The 20793-nt window shown below is 36.0% G+C and overlaps 1 protein-coding gene across 7 annotated transcripts in view; it reads right to left on the bottom strand.

Moving 5' to 3' along the window:
* CACNA2D1 (calcium voltage-gated channel auxiliary subunit alpha2delta 1) overlaps nt 1-20793 on the bottom strand; it is a 501522-nt gene that overhangs the window by 162049 nt on the left and 318680 nt on the right. For all 7 annotated transcript variants that reach the window (XM_057549676.1, XM_007178942.2, XM_007178943.2 and 4 more), the window contains one exon: nt 19491-19620. In XM_057549676.1, the coding sequence (XP_057405659.1) occupies nt 19491-19620 (130 nt within the window). The remainder of the gene's footprint in view (nt 1-19490; nt 19621-20793) is intronic.

Genomic DNA, 20793 nt, shown 5'->3' with positions numbered 1-20793 from the left:
TGCAATATCAAGAGTAACCGTATATGTTGACAGAGATTCTTAAAAAACTTTTCTAAGTCCTCTGGACTCACCGAATATTCTTCATGAGGCTCCTAAGAACAAAAGACTTTCCAGTGGCTCTTTCTTATATATTTGGCCAAATACGCAACAATATGGGATAAACTTTGCAATGAAATATAGTACAAGACATACGATAAAACATTAAGAATGATGCAACATTTTTTTTTTTTAAATTTATTTATTTATTTATTTATTTTTGGCTGTGTTGGGTCTTCGGTTCGTGCGAGGGCTTTCTCCAGTTGCGGCAAGCGGGGGCCACTCTTCATCGCGGTGCGGGGACCGCTCTTCATCGCGGTGCGCGGGCCTTTCTCTATCGCGGCCCCTCCCGTCGCGGGGCACAGGCTCCAGACGCGCAGGCTCAGCAATTGTGGCTCACGGGCCCAGCTGCTCCGTGGCATGTGGGATCTTCCCAGACCAGGGCTCGAACCCGTGTCCCCTGCATTAGCAGGCAGATTCTCAACCACTGCGCCACCAGGGAAGCCCCATGATGCAACATTTTATGCCCAAATTTTGGCCGATTTGGTAGCATCTGCTAAGGCTGGCACGCAGCATGAAGGATGCACTATTTTCCTATAGTACCTTAGGTAGTTCTGAGGAGACAAATCCAAAATGTCACCCAAGGCCATGGAAACAAGTAGCAGAAAGTCTTCACATAGTATAGAGGTGTGTGTCTGCTGGGTCAAAGGAACTACAGAAGAGGACAGCCCAGTAAGAACTTTCTAAATAAAATCTCTCCCCAAGAGAAAAAGTTAGTTTAAATTATTTACAAGATAATTACATCTACCTAGCCCTGCCAAAGTCACCCAGCCAGATACCAACCATTCTCTGCCCTCCCTTGCCCTTAGCACTTCTAACTGGTGGGGGCAAAATACACACAGCTAGGAAGTACCCCATCCCTTTTGCCTCTTTTCCACCGTAGGCCTCCATTAGCCCTAATCTAGGGTGCAGGGGGGTGGGGGGACAGGGGTTAACACTAACTCAAATTTCGAATTGAGACTTTTTTTTATAGACTGTTTTTATGTCTAAAAGGGACCAAGGCCATTTTATTATTTGTCACCAAGAAAGTCATCTTTATCCAGTCATTCACTGAAAAATTTTGAGTCTAACAAAATAAAGTTAGATCTTTACAACAAACTGCATGTCACACTTGGACAAGGTGATTCACAGAGACAACAAAATGAGTTGTAAATTTTATCAAAAGTATTGTGCCCACTTGTCAATAATATAAAAACTTCTGGATAAAGTTATTATGTGAATTAAATGAAATACATGTTTGTAGTATGTTAATGTTACATAGAGAAATATGAACAATTATCAGTAAAACAACTTAAATTTTATTTATTCCTAGCATAATTTCTCTGAGCTTTTAAAGATTAATGTATCTATGAATCTCCAAAAACAGAGCTATAAAATACATTTCCCAAGTTTATTTGGCCAGCAAACCATTACCCCACTTAAGAATCCTGACATAATTTTATTGCCTATACCAGAATTGAGAAAACATGGCATGTTCGAATGAACAGTTGTCAATAACATGGTAGTTGATACAGAAGACAGATACAACCACCATGATAGATGTCTATATACAAGAGCTGAGTCGATCTTGCAGTAGAAGTGATCTCAAGAGCTAATTTACAACTTTATTTTCAATGAGATCTAGGGGTTTTTATAATCTTAAATATAACTGTGGTCTAAGATATCTCTCAAATTTCAAATAAGGGACTGGGATGCTTCACAGATTCAACCACGGAAGAGTATTCTAAAGTATAATCACTTTGTAACGTACACAGGACAATGTTATCTGCACAGACTAGTAACAAAAAACTTGTCAGTGTGACTCTGGCACCATCTAGGACACAGGACACCATGATCAAATGACTGGACAATCAGTCAGGTTGTTACAATATTCTTCTGTCCTCTCTTAAAAAATAACAAACAAAACTATGCTTCAGTAACTATAAATTTCAGGCTCTACATCTGCAGAGCCTATGCACCCACGAATTTAGGGAACTATAACTTAGGGAATGCTCCAAGAAAACAATCAATCTAATTATTATTGCTATATATGCCTAAAATTGCAAATTAAATGTCTCTCCAATTCAAGTCTATTTATCTATTGAGTTGGTGAGCATTAACTGATTTCCACAGCACAACCACTGTGAAGGGAAGTACAGAAATTAAGATTCTAAATTAAAATGCAAAAAAGGGTCTTGCAAATTCAAATTTAAGCAGCCAGATATTTCTAAACCATACATTTCAGTATAAAGCATGAAATATCCAACTTAACTTTTTCATAGCTCATTTTATATTTATTCTTTTAAACCTGAGTTTAAGCCTATAGCAAGTTTTCTCTGGAAACAAATTTGTGTCTTAGCCAGCTCAGGTTGCCATAACAAAAATACTACAGACTAGGTATTTTCTCATAGTTCTAGAGGCCGAGAAGTCCAAGATCAAGGTGAACAACAATTTGGTTCCTGGTGAGAGCACTCTTTCCAGTTTGCAAACAGCTGCCTTCCTGCTGTCTCCTCATATGGCCTTTCCTCTGTGTGTATGTGTACCTCTTCTTATAAAACCACCAATCCTACCAGATCAGGGCCCCATCCTAATGACCTCATTTAACCTTAATTGCCTCCTAAAGGCCCTATCCAAATATAATCAAGTCACACTGAGGGTTAAGGCTCCAACATGAGAATCCAGGTGGGACACAATTCAGTCCATAGCAATTTACAAAACCCATAAAACTGTTACTACTAATTGGTCTGTTATTCTATCATTCTGAATGAATTAAAGGACTAGTACCTGTAAGATCAGAAGAATACCGTATCTTCGGCATTTGGGTTTACTTGTGGTCAACATTTTCCTATCAGAAAATAAATACTGTATTGTGATCTATGACATGAATGTATTAGAGAAACACCATCAGACAAGAGCAACGAAAGGAGATACAAACTTTCCCTCAGAAGTGGAACTGCTTCTCTTTGTCTCATACTTATTAAACATAATCAAATTACCCTATCCTAAAAATTTATAATTTGTATGTCAGGACTGTCCTCGATGTCTTTTCATGATGTTTGTACTATTTCATTGCTCTGCTCCTAATGAGGAGTGATGCTAATTAGTTAAGCTAATCCTTTAAACACACACACACACACACACACACACACACACACAAAGGATGAGCATTTTGTTACAGAATTCATTGTATTTCTTAAAAGTGTCCCTTTTTTTTAGCACTCATCAGATTTCTGGTTCCATGATTTAGAATCAAGGCTTTATCATTTAAATAGCATCTTAAAAGAAGAAAGAAAAGCTACTTTGTTAATATCATAACCATGATAACATTTTAAAGTCATTCACTTTTTAGTCATTAAACACACAACTCTATAGTTGCATCATCCAGAATTGCAAAAACTTTTTTGGGTAGATTATCTGGTTAAAAAAAATTAACACAAAACTTCAGAATGCACTAATGCTAAAAACATTTTATATTGCTGTATCTTAAGCCAAATTCATATTTGTAATAAATAACAGCAAAGACAACAACTATTCTGAAAAAAATAACAAGTTAGAAGTAGTGGGATTTCTCAGCATCCTTAATCATCAGAGCAGTTTTTATTGTTGGTAGCAGTATTTCGATAAGATTTTAATTAAAAAAATGAGTGTAAATTTTTTTTCTATTTCTTTAATACTAAATCTATATTAGATGATGGATGTTCACTAAATCTATTGTGGCAATCATTTCATGGTGTATGTAAAAGTCAAATTATTATATTGTACACCTTAAAATTATACAGTGCTGTATGTCAATTATATCTCAATAAAACTGGAAAAAAATAGGTGAATGCTTAATTTGCATCAATTGATATAGAATATAAAAGCATTATTAGACATCTAAACTACTCAATTATTAAGTCAGTTATTTTGTTATCAGGCATTATTCTTTCATTGATGCTTCACTTGGCAAATGTTTTCTTTTTAATTTTTCAACATTATTTGTAAAGTGAAATTGGCCTATGGTTTTCTTTTTTTTCCCTCTTTTGTGTTATATCTTTCTTATAAAAGAAGTAATATGAGTTAATTAACTTTTCATATTTTTATGTGTTCTTGTAAAATTTTTAAAACTTGAAAGCATTTATTTGAAAATTTTATAGAAATGACTCAGCATGAGGTACTTTCTTTGGCCAGAAATATAAATATGTTTCCAATTTATTCTATGATTACTGACCTAACATTGAGTTGATTTGATTATTTATATTTTATAATAAACCATCCACTCTTCTTACACATTATAACCTTTATTGTAAAATTGTACAAAATGCCCTTTTATGATTTTAATTTCTATTTTATCTGGAGTTATACTTCTTACTTTTAATATTTTTCTCTCATTTTCAACAGCCATGACAATTTTTTTAAAGCTTGTGATTTTATTGCTAAAGTATAGTTTAACACATTTGCTATTTTGAAATTTTAAATTTGCATATTTATCAAAGTTCAATTAAACATGCTCATTAAATTCAGGCTATTGAGGTAAACGTGAAAACTCTACAATATACGTTGTGAAAGATCTGGCATGCGGGAAAATCAGGGTAATTTCTAAAGGAGTTTGCTATCATCCCTCAGACAAACTGCTGCTACTTTTCATAGTGCCCTACTATTTTATTTCACACAGCATAGGAACCCAGTGCAGAAAAAAGAAACGTATGATATTAAAGCTGCAAAAATAAATTAGCAGTAAACTATTCCAACATATTATCAATAATCTACACAATCAATAAAACATTATAATATTGGGGCTGACAAAGGTGGAGTTAGAAAGGCACTAATTCATTGAAGGTATGATCTAAATTGGTACTAACCTACGAGATCAAGGAAACTTATCAATAGCTTTGACCTCTTAATACCAGTTTTTGTATTTTATCTTAAGGTGATAATGAGAAATGCAGAGATTTATTTATTCACCATGACAAAATGGTAACAATCTAAATGTAAATTAGTTTGGAACATATAATATTAAAATATTATTCTCCAAAAGTGTTATTAAATATATGATAAAGCTTCCTGGTAAGTTAAAAGCTCAGGTATAAACTTTGTAGTGTTTCAGTATTTGTATATTTGTTTAGTTTGCTATATACTTGCTATTAATATATTGAATGAACATACACACAGGTATAGTATCAAGATTTTTTTCCTTCACACTAGTCTGTATTTCATAAAATCATCATGTGTTTCCTTTATAGTGAGAAAAAAGCATTTTAATGTTGCATTTATGTCAAAAGCAGTTTTAAAAATTGCAAGATGTTCAGCAGGAAAACATGCTATTTCAACCAAGATTCTGGTAAGTGGAACAACCCAATTAATATTTTTACTTCAAAGAAATAGAGCATGGCATTAACTCAAGATTATTTGTTTTATATAAAAAACAACAGCTAAAACACTACAATGTACATACTGAGATGTAAATACCACACCAGAAGTCTATCACAGGAAATATGCCAGGCACACCCAAAAAAGGAGCTCAACAATTTGCACCAATGTGTAAGGATTTATGTAAACAGGAAAAATGAAGAAATTTCTCTGCATATTTTCCCTCTGTTTTCCTCTAGGTTTACTACCCCCTGTTCCTTGTATCACTGAATGATCGGAAGGAAACTAACTTGCATGAAATTCCTTTAACTTGAAAAGAAAATTTAAAAGTTGTAGAGAAAGACACAGAGACCCTTTTGATATTCTACTGAACTGTAGTTTGAATTGATTCACTACTTTTTAAGGATCTCAGTAATTTTATCTTAGGTCATTAGCTGTCAATTAAAAGTGCTTTTATAAAGTTTGAGGATTAAATTTTATGTCACGGTACTTTCAGATAATTAAGTTAACTGAACAGAATGTCTTCATCATATAAAATTAAAGGAAGAATCTAGACCTCAAAAATATACACATTTTAATAGGAATACTTCCCTGGGCTACAACCTTGATCCAAGGCCCCATCATCCCTCCTCCGTGTTCTTGCCTTTTTTTGTCTGTTCTCAACAAAGTATCCAGTATCCACTTCTTAATGAAAGTAAGGCAGATTATGTAATTCTCCTTCAAAAAAACAAAGTCCCCTTCCATCTCTGTTATGGACTTAATGTTTGAGTTTTCACAAAATTCATATTTTGAACCCCTAACCCCCAATGTGATGGTATTAGGAAATGGGGACTTTGGAAGGTAATTAGGCACAGATGAGGTCATGAGGGTAGCACCTCAGTAGTGGAATTAGTGTCCTGCCTTCATAATCAGATTGCTATCCATATAAAAAGAGGGAAAAATATCAGATTTCACTCTCTCTGCATGTGTACAAAGAAGAGGTCATGTGAGTACATAGCAAGATGGCAGCCATCTGCAAAACCGGAAGCGAGACCTCACCAGGAGTCAAATCTTCCCAACACCTTAATCTTGGACTTCCCAGGGTCCAGACTGTAAAATTAAATATCTGTTGTTTAAGCCACCCTGTCTATGGTATTTTGTTACAGCAGCCCAAATTGACTTAGACAATCTCAAAGTAAAAATCAACTGTAATTATCCACAAGGCTGTACAAAAGGAGGCCTCTGCTGCTGCCCTCAGCTGCTCCCTCAGCTCTGCCCACATGGCCTTCCTGCTCTTTATGCACCCACTATGCTCCGAGCTCAGGATCTTGGTACTTTCGGTTACCTCTGCCTGCAACCTTCTTACTCAATGATTTCATGACTCTCATGCTCACCAACTATAGACTTTTGCCACAATGCTGTCTTATCCACAAAGCCTTCCTTATGCACATATTTTGAATATCAACTCCCCAACTCCTAACCCAGGAGCTACCTACAACCCTTCTCTATTTTATTTTTACCTCAAACATTTATTATGCTACAATATATCCCATTATTTTAATTGTTTATTTGTTTATGTTATGCCCTATTTCCATCAGAATGTAAGCTCCATGAGTACAGGGGTTTTTATCTATTTGTTCAGTGCTATATTCCCATTATAAACTGTTCTTTAAAACAGTAAATGTAAACTATTAGCACTCTCTAATTCAATAGCGGCCATGTCTTGGAATAGATTAATTGCTTATGAAGGATTATCACATAATCAATCAGCAAAGGCCAAGCAGCTTTTTCCTCTATAATTTCTATACTAACATCATTTGAGGTACAGTAGCTATATTTTCTATAATAAAACAAACGAACATTGAGAGAGGAAAGATAGGGGTAGGGGATTAAGGGATACAAACCACTATTTATAAAATAAATAAGCTACAAGGATATATTATACAGCACAGGGAACATAGGCAATATTTTATAATAACTATAAATGGAGTATAACCTTTAAAAATTGTGAATCACTATACTGTACACTATACTGTATATAATATTGTATATTAGCTATACCTCAATTTAAAAAAATGATAAATTACAATACAGTATTATAGACAATTCAATTTATAAAAAGCAAGTATTTTTGTTAAGGCACATGAGACCTCCAAGGATATTAATACAACTCCTGAAAATTTTCCTGTCTTCTTTCAGCAAAATCAATGTACCTTTGTGATAGAAGTATATTCATTTTTAATTTCTAAAATAGAAATTATAAATTGCCTTGCTTACATTACAAGGTTAAGTGTAAGGCCAAAAGTATCTAGTACCTGAAAGTTATGCAAGTTGGGGTTCCTTATTATTTTCTCTTAGCATATTCTCTTATAACTATAATAATTCTACAAATAAATATCAACATAAACTTCTAATGACAAATGACAAAAAAATTCTATGAAGACATTCCCTATACTAGAATCTAAAGTGCTTAACAAATTAATAAAGTTCTGTGATTAAAACAAATTGTCAGAATATTCAGCCATTTTTACTGAGTTCATTGCTCGTTTTTTTATACTCTTTAAACAGATAAATTAGATCTGAAAATTAAGTGTGGTTTGGGTGCTCTCTGAAATAAAAGTACCAACCAGTGAAATCCTCAAAAGTAGAAACTTTCAGATAGGATTTTAATTAAATATACTACTTGAAAACTTTAAATACATCATGGAGCAAAAATAATCACATTTGAATTCAAGAGACTTTTGAAAGTAATCACCTTTGTAAAATTAGAACACAAGGTATCTATGAGAATGCAGAGACACAAACTGAGTAAAAGAAGAGGCTGTTTCCTTCAGTTGCGCCTTCAATGAGAGTATGCTTTCCCATTTATTAAATTCAGAAACCTAGAACGATCCTGGATATCTGATATGTTCTGATGAGCTGCATGAAAAATGCTGGTAATTATTAACTGTTCAAGATCTTGTTGACATTTCTGATTTTACTCCTGTGTCATTTACCCACACAGCCCAAAACACTGGATATGAATTTTAAAGTGGCACAGGCCAGGTAAGGTCAGAGGCTTACTGATGAGATCTCAGCAAGGAAGGAGAAGCGAATATTAACATAAATGGGACTAAATAAATAATCCAAAGACAGAGCTTCTTTTCCTTTGTTTTTTTAAATTATGCCATATACCAAAGTGTCTTACAACTTCTGAAAACATCTATTTCAATATTTTATCTTATTGATTTTCAAAGTAATCAAAGTAATACTTTTTATTCTCTGAGATTATTAAAATCATCCTTTGTAAATATTCACAGTTTATTCTAAATTAGAAAGAAAAACATTTACACCAAGTCAAGACTCTTCTGTAGGATACAGAAAAAAAGATGTGTATACTATGTGACACCAATCTGAAAAAAACATGCTCAGATTTACTTTATGTGTCATATTTTATGTCTGTTCCAGCATAAAATAGATGAAGACTTTCATGAACGTGATTTCAATGAGAAAAAAAAAAAAAAAGAGCAAGAGAAATAAGAAACTGAAGATTCTCATACAAAGTAAGTATCTTATACTAACTCCTGTGGACATTCCTGGCTCCCAAGCAATATACCTGAGTCAAAATTAACTCAAAAGTAAAATATCAGAAATTTTATCTGAGGAGGAGCTTCAAGATGGTGGAAGAGTAAGACATGCAGATCACCTTTCTCCTCACAAATACATCAAAAATACATCTACATGTGGAACTGCTCCTACAGAACACCCACTGAACGCTGGCAGAAGACCTCAGACCTCCCAAAAGGCAAGAAACTCCCCACGTACCTGGGTAGGGCAAAAGAAAAAAGAAATAACAGAGACAAAAGAATAGGGACGGGACCTGCACCAGTGGGAGGGAGGTGTGAAGGAGGAAAGGTTTCCACACAATAGGAACCCCTTCGCGGGCAGAGACTGCGGGTGGCAGAGGGGGGAAGCTTCGGAGCCATGGAGGAGAGCGCAGCCACAGGGGTGCGGAGGGCAAAGCGGAGAGATTCCCGCACAGAGGCTCGGCGCCGAGCAGCATTCACCAGCCCGAGAGGCTTGTCTGCTCCCCCGCCGGGGCGGGCAGGGGCTGGGAGCTGAGGCTCGGGCTTCGGTCGGATCGCAGGGAGAGGACTGGGGTTGGCGGCGTGAACACAGCCTGAAGGGGTTAGCGCCCCACAGCTGGCTGGGAGGGAAGACCGGGAAAAAGTCTGCAGCTGCCGAAGAGGCAAGAGACTTTTTCTCGCCTCTTTGTTTCCTGGTGCATGAGGAGAGGAGATTAACAGCGCTGCTTAAAGGAGCTCCAGAGACAGCGCGAGTCGCGACTATCAGCGCGGACCCCAGAGACGGGCATGCGATGCTAAGGCTGCTGCTGCCGCCACCAAGAAGCCTGTGTGCGAGCACAGGTCACTCTCCACACCGCCCCTCCCGGGAGCCTGTGCAGCCTGCCACTGCCAGGCTCCCGTGATCCAGGGACAACTTCCCTGGGGGAAACGCATGGCACGCCTCAGGCTGTTGCAACGTCACGCCGGCCTCTGCCGCCGCAGGCTTGCCCTGCACCCGTACCCCTCCCTCCCCATGGCCTGAGTGAGCCAGAGCCCCCGAAGCAGCTGCTCCTTTACCCCCGTCCTGTCTGAGCGAAGAACAGATGCCCTCAGGCAACCTACACACAGAGGCGGGTCCAAATCCAAAGCTGAACCCAGGGAGCTGTGCGAACAAAGAATAGAAAGGGAAATCTCTCCCAGCAGCCTCAGGAGCAGAGGATTAAATCTCCACAATCAACTTGATGTACCCTGCATCTGTGGAATACCTGAATAAACAATGACTCATCCCAAAGTGAGGAGATGGACTTTGGGAGCAATGAAATATATATTTTTTTCCCTTTTTCTCTTTTTGTGAGTGTGTATTTGTATGCTTCTGTGTGTGATTTTGTCTGTATAGCTTTGCTTTTACCATTTGTCCTAGGGTTCTGTCTGTCCTTTTTTTTCTGTTGTTGTTGTTTTTTTTTAGTATAGTGTTTAGCACTTGCTATCACTGGTGGATTTGTTTTTTGGTTTGGTTGCTCTCTTCTTTCTTTTTTTTTTAAATTACTTTTTAAAAAAAATTTAATAATTATTTTTTATTTTAATAACTATTTTATTTTCTTCTTTCTTTTTTTTCTCCCTTTTATTCTCAGCCATGTGGATGACAGGCTCTTGGTGCTCCAGCCAGGCATAAGGGCTGTGCCTCTGAGGTGGGAGAGCCAAGTTCAGGACACTGGTCCACAAGAGACCTCCCAGCTCCACGTAATATCAAACGGTGAAAGTCCCCCAGAGATCTCCAACTAAACGCCAAGACCCAGCTCCACTCAACGGCCAGCAAGCTACAGTGCTGGACACCCTATGCTAAACAACTAGCAAGACAGGAACACAAACCCATCCATTAGCAGAGAGGCTGCCTAAAATCATAATAAGGCCACAGATGCCCCAAAACACACCACCAGACGTGGACCTGCCCACCAGAAAGATAAGATCCAGCCTCATCCACCAGAACACAGGCACTAGTCCCCTCCACCAGGAAGCCTACACAACCCCCTGAACCAACCTTAGCCACTGGGGACAGACACCAAAAACAACGGGAACTATGCACCTGCAGCCTGCGAAAAGGAGACCCCAAACACAGTAAGTTAAGCAAAATGAGAAGACAGAGAAACAAACAGCAGATGAAGGAGCAAGGCAAAACCCCACCAGACCTAACAAATGAAGAAGAAATAGGCAGTCTACTTGAAAAAGAATTCAGAATAATGATAGTAAAGATGATCCAAAATCTTGGAAATAGAATGGGGAAAATACAAGAAACGTTTAACAAGGACCTAGAAGAACTAAAGAGCGAACAGTGATGAACAACACAATAAATGAAATTAAAAATTCCCTAGAAAGGATCAATAGCAGAATAACTAAGGCAAAAGAAGGGATAAGTGACCTGGAAGATAAAATAGTGGAAATAACAATTGCAGAGCAGAATGAAGAAAAAAGAATGAAAAGAATTGAGGACAGTCTCAGAGACCTCAGGGACAACATTAAACGCATCAACATTCGAATTATAGGGGTCCCAGAAGAAGAAGAGAAAAAGAAAGGAACTGAGAAAATATTTCAAGAGATTACAGTTGAAAACTTCCTTAATATGGGAAAGGAAATAGTTAATCAAGTCCAGGAAACACAGAGAGTCCCATACAGGATAAATACAAGGAGAAACACACCAAGATACATATTAATCAAACTATCACAAATTAAATACAAAGAAAAAATATTAAAAGCAGCAAGGGAAAAAAAACAAATAACACACAAGGGAATCCCCATAAGGTTAACAGCTGATCTTTCAGCAGAAACTCTGCAACCCAGAAGGGAGTGGCAAGACATATTTAAAGTGATGAAGGAGAAAAACCTACAACCAAGATTACTCTACCCAGCAAGGATCACATTCAGATTTGACGGAAAAATGAAAATCTTTACAGAGAAGCAAAAGCTAAGAGAATTCAGTACCACCAAACCAGCTTTACAACAAATGCTAAAGGAACTTCTCTAGGCAAGAAACACAAGAGAAGGAAAACACCTACAATAACAAACCCAAAACAATTAAGAAAATGGTAATAGGAACATACATATCGATAATTACCTTAAATGTAAATGGATTAAATGCTCCAACCAAAAGACACAGACTGGCTGAATCGATACAAAAACAAGACCCATATATATGCTGTCTACAAGAGACCCACTTCAGACCTAGGGACACATACAGACTGAAAGTGAGGGGATGGAAAAAGATATTCCATGCAAAGGGAAATCAAAAGAAAGCTGGAGTAGCAATTTTCATATCAGACAAAACAGACTTTAAAACGAAGACTATTACAAGAGACAAAGTAGGACACTATATAATGATCAAGGGATCAATCCAAGAAGAAGATATAACAATGGTAAATATTTATGCACCCAACATAGGAGCACCTCAATACACAAGGCAAATACTAACAGCCATAATAGGGGAAATCGACAGTAACACAATCATAGTAGGGGACTTTAACACCCCACTTTCACCAATGGACAGATCATCCAAAATGAAAATAAATAAGGAAATACAAGCTTTAAATGACACATTAAACTAGATGGACTTAATTGATATTTATAGGACATTCCATCCAAAAACAACAGAATACACATTCTTCTCAAGTGCTCATGGAACATTCTACAGGATAGATCATATCTTGGGGCACAAATCAAGCCTTGGTAAATTTAAGAAAATTGAAATCATATCAAGTATCTTTTCTGACCACAACACTATGAGACTAGATATCAATTACAGGAAAAGATCTGTAAAAAATACAACCACATGGAGGCTAAACAATACACTACTTAATAACCAAAAGATCACTGAAGAAATCAAAGAGGAAATCAAAAAATACCTAGAAACAAATGACAATGAAAACACAACAACCCAAAACCTATGGGATGCAGCAAAAGCAGTTCTAAGAGAGAAGTTTATAGCAATACAATCTTACCTCAAGAAACAAGAAACATCTCAAATAAACAACCTAACCTTACACTTAAAGCAATTAGAGAAAGAAGAACAAAAAAAACCCAGTTAGCAGAAGGAAAGAAATCATAAAGATCAGATCAGAAATAAATGAAAAAGAAATGAAGAAAACGATAGCAAAGATGAATAAAACTAAAGGCTGGTTCCTTGAGAAGATAAACAAAATTGATAAACCATTAGCCAGAATCATCAAGAAAAAAAGGGAGAAGATTCAAATCAATAGAATTAGAAATGAAAAAGGAGAAGTAACAACTGACACTGCAGAAATACAAAGGATCATGACAGATTACTACAAGCAACTATATGCCAATAAAATGGACAACCTGGAAGAAATGGACAAATTCTTAGAAATGCACAACCTGCCGAGACTGAACCAGGAAGAAATAGAAAATATGAACAGACCAATCACAAGTAATGAAATTGAAACTGTGATCAAAAATCTTCCAACAAACAAAAGCCCAGGACCAGATGGCTTCACAGGCGAATTCTATCAAATATTTAGAGAAGAGCTAAGACCTATCCTTCTCAAACTCTTCCAAAATATAGCAGAGGAAGGAACACTCCCTATCTCATTCTACGAGGCCACCATCACCCTGATACCAAAACCAGACAAAGATGTCATAAAGAAAGAAAACTACAGGCCAATATCACTGATGAACATAGATGCAAAAATCCTTAACAAAATACTAGCAAACAGAATCCAACAGCACATTAAAAGGATCATACACCATGATCAAGTGGGGTTTATCCCAGGAATGCAAGGATTCTTAAATGTATGCAAATCAATCAATGTGATACACCATATTAACAAACTGCAGGAGAAAAACCATATGATCATCTCAATAGATGCAGGGAAAGCTTTTGACAAAATTCAACACCCATTTATGATAAAAAACCCTCCAGAAAGTAGGCATAGAGGGAACTTTTCTCAACATAATAAAGGCCATATATGACAAACCCACAGCCAACATCGTCCTCAATGGTGAAAAACTGAAACCATTTCCACTAAGATCAGGAACAAGACAAGGTTGCCCACTCTCACCACTATTATTCAACATAGTTTTGGAAGTTTTAGCCACAGCAATCAGAGAACAAAAAGAAATAAAAGGAATCCAAATTGGAAAAGAAGAAGTAAAGCTGTCACTGTTTGCAGATGACATGATACTATACATAGAGACTCCTAAAGATGCTACCAGAAAACTACTAAAGCTAATCAATGAATTTGGTAAAGTAGCAGGATACAAAATTAATGCACAGAAATCTCTTGCATTCCTATACAGTAATGAAAAATCAGAAAGTGAAAGTAAGAAAACACTCCCATTTACCACTGCAACAAAAAGAATAAAATATCTAGGAATAAACCTACCTAGGGAGACAAAAGACCTGTATGCAGAAAATTATAAGACACTGATGAAAGAAATTAAAGGTGATACAAATAGATGGAGAGATATACCATGTTCTTTGATTGGAAGAATCAACATTGTGAAAATGACTATACTACCTAAAGCAATCTACAGATTCAATGCAATCCCTATCAAACTACCACTGGCAATTTTCACAGAACTAGAATAAAAAATTTCACAATTTGTATGGAAACACAAAAGACCCCGAATAGCCAAAGCAATCTTGAGAAAGAAATGGAGCTGGAGGAATCAGGTTCCCTGACTTCAGACTACACTACAAAGCTACAGTAATCAAGACAGTATGGTACTGGCACAAAAACAGAAATATAGATCAATGGAACAGGATAGAAAGCCCAGAGATAAACACACGCACAGATGATCACCTTATCTTTGATAAAGGAGGCAGGAATATACAGTGGAGAAAAGACAGCCTCTTCAATACGTGGTTCTGGGAAAACTGGACAGCTAAATGTAAAAGAATGAAATTAGAACACTCCCTAACACCATACATAAAAATAAACTCAAAATGGATTAAAGACCTAAATGTAAGGCCAGACACTATCAAACTCTTAGAGGAAAACATAGGCAGAACACTCTATGACATAAATCACAGCAAGATCCTTTTTGACCCAGCTCCTAGAGAAATGGCAATAAAAACAAAAATAAACAAATGAGACTTAATGAAACTTAAAAGCTTCTGCACAGCAAAGGAAACCATAAACAAGATGAAAAGACAACCCTCAGAATGGGAGAAAATATTTGCAAATGAAGCAACTGACAAAGGATTAATCTCCAAATTTACAAGCAGCTCATGCAGCTCAATAACAAAAAAACAAACAACCCAATCCAAAAATGGGCAGAAGACCTAAATAGACATTTCTCCAAAGAAGATATACAGATTGCCAACAAACACATGAAAGAATGCTCAACATCATTAATCATTAGAGAAATGCAAATCAAAACTACAATGAGATATCATCTCACACCGGTCAGAATGGCCATCATCAAAAAATCTACAAACAATAAATGCTGGAGAGGGTGTGGAGAAAAGGGAACACTCTTGCACTGTTGGTGGGAATGTAAATTGATACAGCCACTATGGAGAACACTATGGAGGTTCCTTAAAAAACTAAAAATAGAACTACTATATGACTCAGCAATCCCACTACTGGGCACATACCCTGAGAAAACCATAATTCAAAAAGAGTCATGTACCACAATGTTCATTGCAGCTCTATTTACAATAGCCAGGACATGGAAGCAACCTAAGTGTCCATGAACAGATGAATGGATAAAGAAGATGTGGCCCATATATACAATGGAATATTACTCAGCCATAAAAAGAAATGAAGTGGAGGTATTTGTAATGAGGTGGATGGAGTTAGAGTCTGTCATACAGAGTGAAGGAAGTCAGAAAGAGAAAAACAAATACCGTATGCTAACACATATATATGGAATCTTAAAAAAAAAAAAATGGTCATGAAGAACCTAGGGGCAAGACGGGAATAAAGACACAGACCTACTAGAGAATGGACTTGAGGATATGGGGAGGGGGAGGGGTGAGATGTGACAGGGTGAGAGAGTGTCATGGACATATATACACTACCAAACCTAAAATAGATAGCTAGTGGGAAGCAGCCGCATAGCACAGGGAGATCAGCTCGGTGCTTTGTGACCACCTAGAGGGGTGGGAGGGAGGGAGATGCAAGAGAGAAGAGATACGGGGACGTATGTATATGTATAACTGATTCACTTTGTTATAAAGCAGAAACTAACACACCATTGTAAAGCAATTATACTCCAATAGAGATGTTTAAAAAAAAAAAAGAAATTTTATCTATTGTAGTACTTAAAAGTATAAAGGTTACCATTAGAATTTATATGAAATTTGACCCCATTTCTTACCAATGATGTGGCCTTTCATTAAAGACTCAGCTTCAATTTCTCTTTCTTCAAAATTATTGAGCAAAGTTAGAGTAAATAAATGAGATATTATAATTTACTAGACTGGTGAATTAGGTTCTAAATATTTTAGGTTCTAATTATCTAGGGAAAAAATGCATTTTTCATTGATTTCTTAAACATCAGCCCATTGAAAAATTAAGCAAAGTTAGTTTGTTTTGATATTCCTGGGTAACCTACTCCTGAAGAGATACCTTCCTCCTCTCTACTTTCAGCTTTTTAATAGTTCAACAACGACAAGAACAAAAAGTCTCTACTATAAGTGAAGTGGGTGGGGGAAGGAGGAAGCAAGTTGAAAAGCAATACGAAAAATCCCATTTGGGTTATTTCACTAGTTAGTGTTCACATTTAAATATACATTTTATAGGACTGTGCCCCAAACTGTTAGTCATGATTAGCTTCAGTAGGTGTTACAGTTGGATACTTTCATCTTCTATCTTAAATACGCATGCACTATTAAAATTTCTGCTACTGTGGTACACGGCTTTTAGAAAGAGAAAGAAATCTGTTTTTAAGTGTGTGAGGTTGTTGGGGCCCAGGGCAACCGACTGCAAAATGCACCTCAATGGCATATTGATTATTTTGAATAAAGTTATGTGAGAAACAACCAATGGAAAATAAATGATTAAAAAAAAAAAAAACAAACTCTGATGCCCCTTTTTCTCCCTAAAAGTGGGAAATAAATCTCCCATGTGAAGGTACCCTCCCTATACCAGGAGGATAGAAGCATCCCTATCACCAAAGTTAGGGAATTCAAGGCTAAGCAAGCTGTATGGACAAAGTTTGCTACTTCATTAGTCTGCTACCCCAAACACAAGCCCCCTTGTTTTGTTACATATCTTCAAATAGTTGTTTCTTTGTCTAAACATGATATATAATTGGCCTGCTCTGGACACTTCGGGGAGGGGTCCCATTTTTATGACTTACATGCATACAAATTAATTTTTTTAATTAATTTTTTCATCTGTCTTGTGTCAATTATTAGACCAGCCAAAAGAACTCAAGAAGAGCTGGGGCAGGGGCGGGAATTCCCCCTCCCTGGACAAAGTTATGATATCCTTCCTTGGGAATTTAATGGAAAGTTTGAGGATTTCTGGATAATCACTATTGGCAACAAAACAGAAACACAATCATGAATGCTTGCTAACAAATTAAAAACACTCAAGTTGGCCTCAAGTTTGTTCAACATAGTACTACAGATCAGATAACAGTGCCATGATAGCCAGAGTACTGACATACAAATGTTTTGACTCAAAACTTCTATATCCAGCCAGTTTGTTCTTCTAAAGTGAATTCAAAAGAAAGATATAATTGTAGAGTAATAAGATTATCATCCTGTAGACATACCCGACAACAACAGGTGATAACAATTTCAAAAGGAAATAAAATGGATGAAATAGTTTTTAAAAAAATGAGAAACACAACCATACAGCTCAGTATTATCTGATTAATTGTTGTTATAATAGTTGCAAAATTTAATTGCAAACATCAAAAATAATTCTTGAAAAAAAAATGCAATAGACAAAGTAAAAAATAAAAAGAACAAAACTGAACCTACATCCCAGTAATTCCTAAAAGGACTTGGAATTAATAGGGTGAGTTGTAAAAAAGTCAGATTACGTTTAATTTCATGTAACATCAGAAACTACTTACATACACCATTGTTTCTATTATAGAGAAAAATCGTATGTTTAATATCTTTAAAGACTTGATACGATAAAAACAACATGTACTTTTAAAAATATTAAAAAGGTGAAACAAAAAGAATGAATAAAATAATTTGACAGAAGATGACATTTATATTACGGAAAGAATGAGACATGCACTTAAAGATGCCCTTTTAAACAACAATCTCAGAATGAATCCAAAAAATTAAGGCTAATTTTTTATATTAGTCCTTGTATTTAATCCTTTTTGTGTAAATAAACTTTAATTGTAATTAATAATAACAGCAAACATTTACATAATGCTTACTATGAGCCTGGCACTCTTATGCAAACTCAAATATACTAACTTACTTTACCCTCAAATGAACTTTTCGGTTAGTAATCTTATCCCCATTTTACAGGTGAGCAAAATGCTAGCCCATAAAGTTAATAAATTTGCCAAAGGAAATACTACTAAAATTTAAATTTGAAATTTAATTTAACCCAGGTTGTTTGCATCCAGAATCCAGGCAGTTCTGGATACACTCTGGATACCCAATACACTTTACAGCCTTTTTAATTAAGGGAACTATTAGAAATATACTTTTTTAAATTCTCAAGTGGTTCTTTCTCCTTACCATTTACTTATGTGAAAGGCAGGGTACAAGGGGGAAAAGTGGGAACGAGTTAGAAAATGGATAACATCTAAGAGCTGTGAATGGGCAAAGACCCTGCCTTCTGGGTCACAGCTGGTCCTCATAGATGATTAGGCTGCACTTAGAAGAATTCCTACTTAGAATTGTCAGGCTCTGCCCTCATTAGTATATAGGGTGTCTCTAAGAAATACCACTGGCACAAGCTTCCTCCCCTGTATCCTAAATAACTTATTCCCCTGCCTTCCTCACAGTGAAGCCTTCTCAATCAAGTCTTCCAGTTGATGTTTTTCTATTTCTTTAGGTCTATCATTTATTCCTTTACCCAACACTTTTTATCTTGAGTCCACAATATACTAAGACAGAGGTATCTTTTTCTTATATCCTAGAGTAAGGCAGAGATACACAGAGAGAGACAAAGAGAGACAGTAAAACACAGTAAGATGTGATAAGAACTAGAGAGTCTACAATGTACATCTTGCTTCCGTTACCAGTTTGTGGGTCTGTACTAATGCTACATAGTTTTGATTTTTTTAAAAAATACATCTATTACTTTTTAAGTTATTGATATCAATTGGAAAGGCAGAATTATTTGTTAAACAACAGAGTAGAAGGACACCTCCATGGATACAGGCTCTCCTGCAAATATTCACGGAGTGAGAGCCTATGAACAATATATTGCTCATGAAAATCAAGTTTCTTTTTTTGCATAAATCACAGTTTACCACAGACTCTTAAATGACATGTGAACGAAACACTATCACATTTGCTCCTTTTTTTTTTTTTCAAATATTAGCTATTTAAGATAGATGAGAACATGGTATTCCAAGAGTTGTTCACATTCTTTTACTTACAGCCCTCATAGATGTCAGTGGGAATATGGACTGCTGCATGCTGATAGGATATTTGTCGCCCAAAATTAGCATCATCGATAAAAACAGGTTTTATCCTCTGGCTGCCTGGCTCACTATCGTTCTTTTCTGGCTATAAAGAAAAAATAGACAATAAACAGAATATTACAACTTATGCTAACACAGATATTGTCACATTCACTTCTTCATTTGCCAAATGCATAGTCTTTAAAAAACAGATCTACAAGAATATTTTAAAATATAGTCCCATGATGACATCAGACACACAAATTTCCATTCAGGTATTAGCTTTCACATTATAACCTAACTTCTCTCTTAATTTCCTCAACGTTACAGTCACTCGGGATCATCCTGAGAGGACCAGAGCTTTCCCACATCCAGTACTTATTAGAATGTACATTTAAAGAATAGCCTAAGTACCTTTAAATACAACCAAATGAAAAGTTTCCCCTTGAAATAAATTTCACTACTTATGTTACCAAATTTCTATAATTCTTAGTTTGATAACCAAAGGTACACATGACCTTTGTGTAAAAATAATAATAATAATAGCAATGAAGGGTTATTTTACGTCATATTCCCTTGATTTCTGCATGTTTTCCAGGTGTATCAATTTTTGTTTTAAAAAAGTAAGTACAAATACTAGGAAAGAAGAGGGATCTATTGTAACTCTAAGTACAATCGAATCCTAACTTCAACCAATTTCTCTCCCAAGGTAGGAGAAAAGATCCAATCAATAACAATTCAAGAAAATCCCACAAGAGTTTCAGGTTGAAGATTAATTTTCTACCTATTTGAACTATGTTTTTGATACTGAATTACCCTGGCAAGGTAATCCAGTTTCTCGTCTGGCAAGAAACTAAGAATCTCACTCTTTTATCCAAAATGCATCTCTCTAACAATTGTTTTTGGCTAATTATGTTAAACTTTTTATCCAGTTCAAATGTTAACTCTTTCCTAACTAAACATTTTTTTATTAAATTCAGGCCTGTATTATCAACTCCATTTTAGGGACTAATGTATTCCATATTCCCAAGGTAATTTCCTCAAAACAAAACTGAAAAAAGAATCACAACATTTGACTATTTTCGCAGCACACTGCAGTAATGCAACTGATAAGCAAGAGAAAAGACTTAAATGGACACTCAGAAAATTTCATAAGAAGGCTGGTAGAATGTGGCAACACAAAGTCTACAAAGAAGTGATAGTGTCCAACTTTCTAGATGGCTCTGATAATTTCTATAACCAGATAACCCATCAGTATCCCAAGATATATTAACACACA

Source organism: Balaenoptera acutorostrata, chromosome 7, assembly GCF_949987535.1.
Source record: "Balaenoptera acutorostrata chromosome 7, mBalAcu1.1, whole genome shotgun sequence".
Taxonomy (NCBI): Eukaryota; Metazoa; Chordata; class Mammalia; order Artiodactyla; family Balaenopteridae; genus Balaenoptera; species Balaenoptera acutorostrata.
The sequence above is the reverse complement of the archived record's forward strand: the minus strand, read 5'-3'. Positions and strand labels throughout refer to the sequence as shown.